The following is a 3,813-nucleotide window of genomic DNA, read 5'->3' on the forward strand; positions in this document are numbered from 1 at the left end:
TGTGAAAAAGTCGTCTTGTCTGAATCAGGAGAGAAATAAGCACAGATCAAGCACCGTTTATAAGCCAAAACAGTTCTAAACAAATAGGTGGGTTGATATGCAGGAAGCATTATTTTGGATTATGGAATGGTATTATTGCCAGAAGCAACAGCTTTCAGACCTTTGTTAATCCTTATGCAATCCTATGTAAATCCTTAATTTCTCTCCTTTACACACACACACACACACTGTCTTTGCATTCATACACAATCCATAAACTATAGTTTACAGACATAGTTTCTTGATATTCAAACATATTTCCACAGAGTCATACTTTATGACAATATGCTCAATATAAATACTTTGGCTTGCCAATGAGATGCATTCTGAAGATTTTTTGGGAATACATTTTGCATACAGTATTCATTGATGCTTTCAGAGAAAAATGATGTGATTGTCACTGACTGCTTTCTGCTTTTTAAATCAGTCAGTTGTTTACTGGTCAATGATTAAGTGCAAACATGATTGTCTCAAGCTTATTGAGGTTTGTGAAAAGGTAAGGTCATAAACATTTCCTAAAAAGTGATATATCACATATTTGATTATGAAAATGATCACAACAAATAAATGACTTTAATGGGGAAATTACAGTGGAGAGATGGGGAATTATCGTAAAAGAAGCAGAAACCAGAGTTATGTTATTAAATCATCATAACATGCTTCCCAATTCTGTGAAGTTGCTGCCAGGAACTGATGTCAGTAGTTCTGAAGAGACATTTGCTTAAAATCAGGACAAATGTCATTTCACAATGCATCATCATATATACAAATCATATACATTCCTGCTTGTCTGAAACTGAACGGAAGCAAATATTGCACACTGTCATAAGATCTAAAAAATATGGCTAAAATAAATGTGCGTGTCAAATTTAGGAATTTTGTCCTTTAGGTTGAACAAAAGGATTGTTTTCTTCAGTGTTTAGATTTTTTTGTAACCTGTAAACATGCCTATTTAGTATTCTAATGCAAAATCTACCTCCCCTGTTCTTTTCACTACAGTCTGGCCCAATACTGACCCATATTTTGATCATTTCCTGGCACCTGGACAGGTACAGAAACGCATGGAGAAATCAAACCTAAAACAGAAAAAGATGGAAAATGTCATGCACTTTTATCTATTAAAGGAGTCGTACACCAAAAAAAAGAAAATTTGCTTAAGATTTACTCACCCTCAGGCCATCCAAGATGTAGATAAGTTTGTTTCTTCAACAAAGCAGATTTGGAGAAACGTTCCCACCTGCACTGTTGCCATGCGGATGATGATAGACAGCTGAGTTAAAGGATGTGCTCAGTGAAGCGTGTGTTTGTGAACAGGAAGTCCCGCCCCCAGACCGCCTCTGGTTTTGCAGCTTCTCCTCGCGCCTCCATTTGGCTCTTCGATTGGAAAACCACACCTATCAATCAAGGTCCAATATATAATATGAAGTTATCTATCATATTTATTTAGCTGCTTTTGCGAAGTCAACATAAAGGCAAGGACAGTTCCTCACTTGTATCCTTGCCTCCGGAAGGTCAATTTTGTTTGCGAGTCGCTCCCGTGCGAAAACATCTGGATAATGTGTTCTCTCAAACTCTGTTAGACGGGTGTGAATGAAGTTTAGTAGTACATTTTTTCTTGCTTGGCTTTATTTTTTGTCATTTAATGCAATATAATTAATACTTTTTGAAGCTTTTTGTCTATTTTCTTACCTTTATCCAAGGCCTCGATCTGCTCTGTTGTGAAGCTGGTTCTGTTGCGCTGAAGTTTCCTCTTTAACCGCAGTCTCAGTTGAGATTCTTCTCCCTCATCTCTTTCCCCATGTCCTCCTTCTTCTGCCATCCTCCTATCCGTCTCCAACAGGCAGCAATCTGGAACAGAGGGGAAAAAAATAGTTACCAATTTGTAGAATGAAATACATAAATGCTCAAAAAAAAGTCACTCTGTTGACGTCACAATGTGTGGAAGCTGGGAACCATTATATGAATTCTTAAGGACTAGTTCATAGAACTATTTTACTATTTTACAATAATAATAAACCATCATAATCAAAAAACAAGTGGTAGTTATGTAAGTAGCCAAAATTGCTAAGCAAATAAATAAAAAGTCTTAAATTTTAGCTTCTTCAGAATCACCAGCAAAAAAAATTTAAATTCTAAAAATTCTAATAAATAAACGAACAAAGGAATTAATGTATGACATACAATTATAGTTCAAATAAATTTATACACAGGTTCAATTTCAAAATTTATTTCAAGCATTTAAAGGGGTCCTAGGATGCCCATTTTCCACAAGTTGATATGATTCTTTAGGGTCTTAATGAAAAGTCTATATCATAGTTTGGTTAAAATTTCTCAATGGTAGTCTAAAAAACTCCTTTTTTACCCTGTCAAAAACAGCTCTTTTCAGAGCATGCCGTTTTGTAGCATTTTCCTTTAAATGTTAATGAGCTCTGCTGACCCCGCCCCTCTCTTCCGAGCCGCTCTCTGAGGGACTGTTTACTTTAGCCGCATTCATCGCGAAACTTGCTAATTAGCACATTATTAGGAAAGGCGATTTGCAAAGATTCATTAAAAAACCTTATACTCACTTCTTCTGTAGGTGAAGCTGGATCACGAATGATTCGCGCAAACATAGACACATTTATGTACATCGGGGGCGCATTCCCTTCAAAAACAAACATAATCCACTGCTGCTATGTTCATTATTACATCCAACAACAGAACATCTCAATCGCTTAGGAGTCATTCTTGTCTACAACTGCTCCAGCGGTGAAACAATGGCGGACTGATGACTAGAGATCGTTGGACATTCCTGAAGTAGGAATGTTTGCATTTCTTCTCACACATTTTATTGTGTTTGTTTTAGCATGACTGAATTTAGATTTGAGTTTATAGATAAATAGATGATAGATAGATAGATAGATAGATAGATAGATAGATAGATAGATAGATAGATAGATAGATAGATAGATAGATAGATAGATAGATAGATAGATAGCTCAAGATGCAAATATGTCAGCTGTTACAATTGCAAACATTAGAAATATGCTGGGAAAAGTAATTTTGAATAGAAAAATGTTGATTCAAATTATAAAATTAGATTTCAAACAATTGTCTTGTTTCATTAAATGAAACTAAGTAAAACCAAATGAGCAATTTTTCAGTCTCTCCACTGTTCATTGTGACTGAGAATAAATCACATACTGTCACTAACTTTTTTTTTTTTTAAATACATCAAGATTATCTCATTAGTTTATCCATGGAATAAAATAAATGTCATGTCCTTAGTTGGGAAAACTTGGAATTATATGGGTTAATTCAGTTCAATTAAGTCTGATTAAATAATATCTGATGTGACCTTTCTTACTGAATATATTAGATCATAATTGAACTTTTTGAAATAAATAGTAGTTTCTTTGAATTAAGCACAACGATTTCCCAGAATTACTATTGTATATTTAATGCGATAAACACAATACATTTTATGCTGGGGAAGGAATATTGAGAGAGCAATGAGATTTGGATGAGGGTATAAATAAACCAGTGTGTGTGTGTGTGTGTGTGGGTTGGGGAACAGGGGGATGCCACATTACTTTATTTCCAGTTGACCATTAGATCATAATTGAACTTTTTGAAATAAATAGTAGTTTCTTTGAATTAAGCACAACGATTTCCCAGAATTACTATTGTATATTTAATGCGATAAACACAATACATTTTATGCTGGGGAAGGAATATTGAGAGAGCAATGAGATTTGAATGAGGGTATAAATAAACCAGTGTGTGTGTGTGTGT

The 3,813-nt window shown here is 34.7% G+C and overlaps 1 protein-coding gene across 1 annotated transcript; it reads right to left on the reverse strand.

The window, feature by feature from the left end:
* Nucleotides 1-1,244: 1,244 nt before the first annotated feature.
* On the reverse strand, nt 1,245-1,943 carry LOC107557340 (paired box protein Pax-6-like). The gene is made up of 3 exons (XM_016240724.1): nt 1,729-1,943; nt 1,530-1,612; nt 1,245-1,433 (listed from the first exon to the last, which is right to left on the reverse strand). Exons 1-3 carry the CDS (start codon nt 1,856-1,858, stop codon nt 1,245-1,247), a joined length of 402 nt encoding a protein of 133 aa, XP_016096210.1. The 5' UTR covers nt 1,859-1,943.
* Between the last annotated feature and the right edge of the window lie 1,870 nt (nt 1,944-3,813).

This window comes from Sinocyclocheilus grahami, unplaced genomic scaffold (genome assembly GCF_001515645.1).
Source record: "Sinocyclocheilus grahami isolate Dianchi unplaced genomic scaffold, SAMN03320097.WGS_v1.1 scaffold599.1, whole genome shotgun sequence".
Classification (NCBI taxonomy): Eukaryota; Metazoa; Chordata; class Actinopteri; order Cypriniformes; family Cyprinidae; genus Sinocyclocheilus; species Sinocyclocheilus grahami.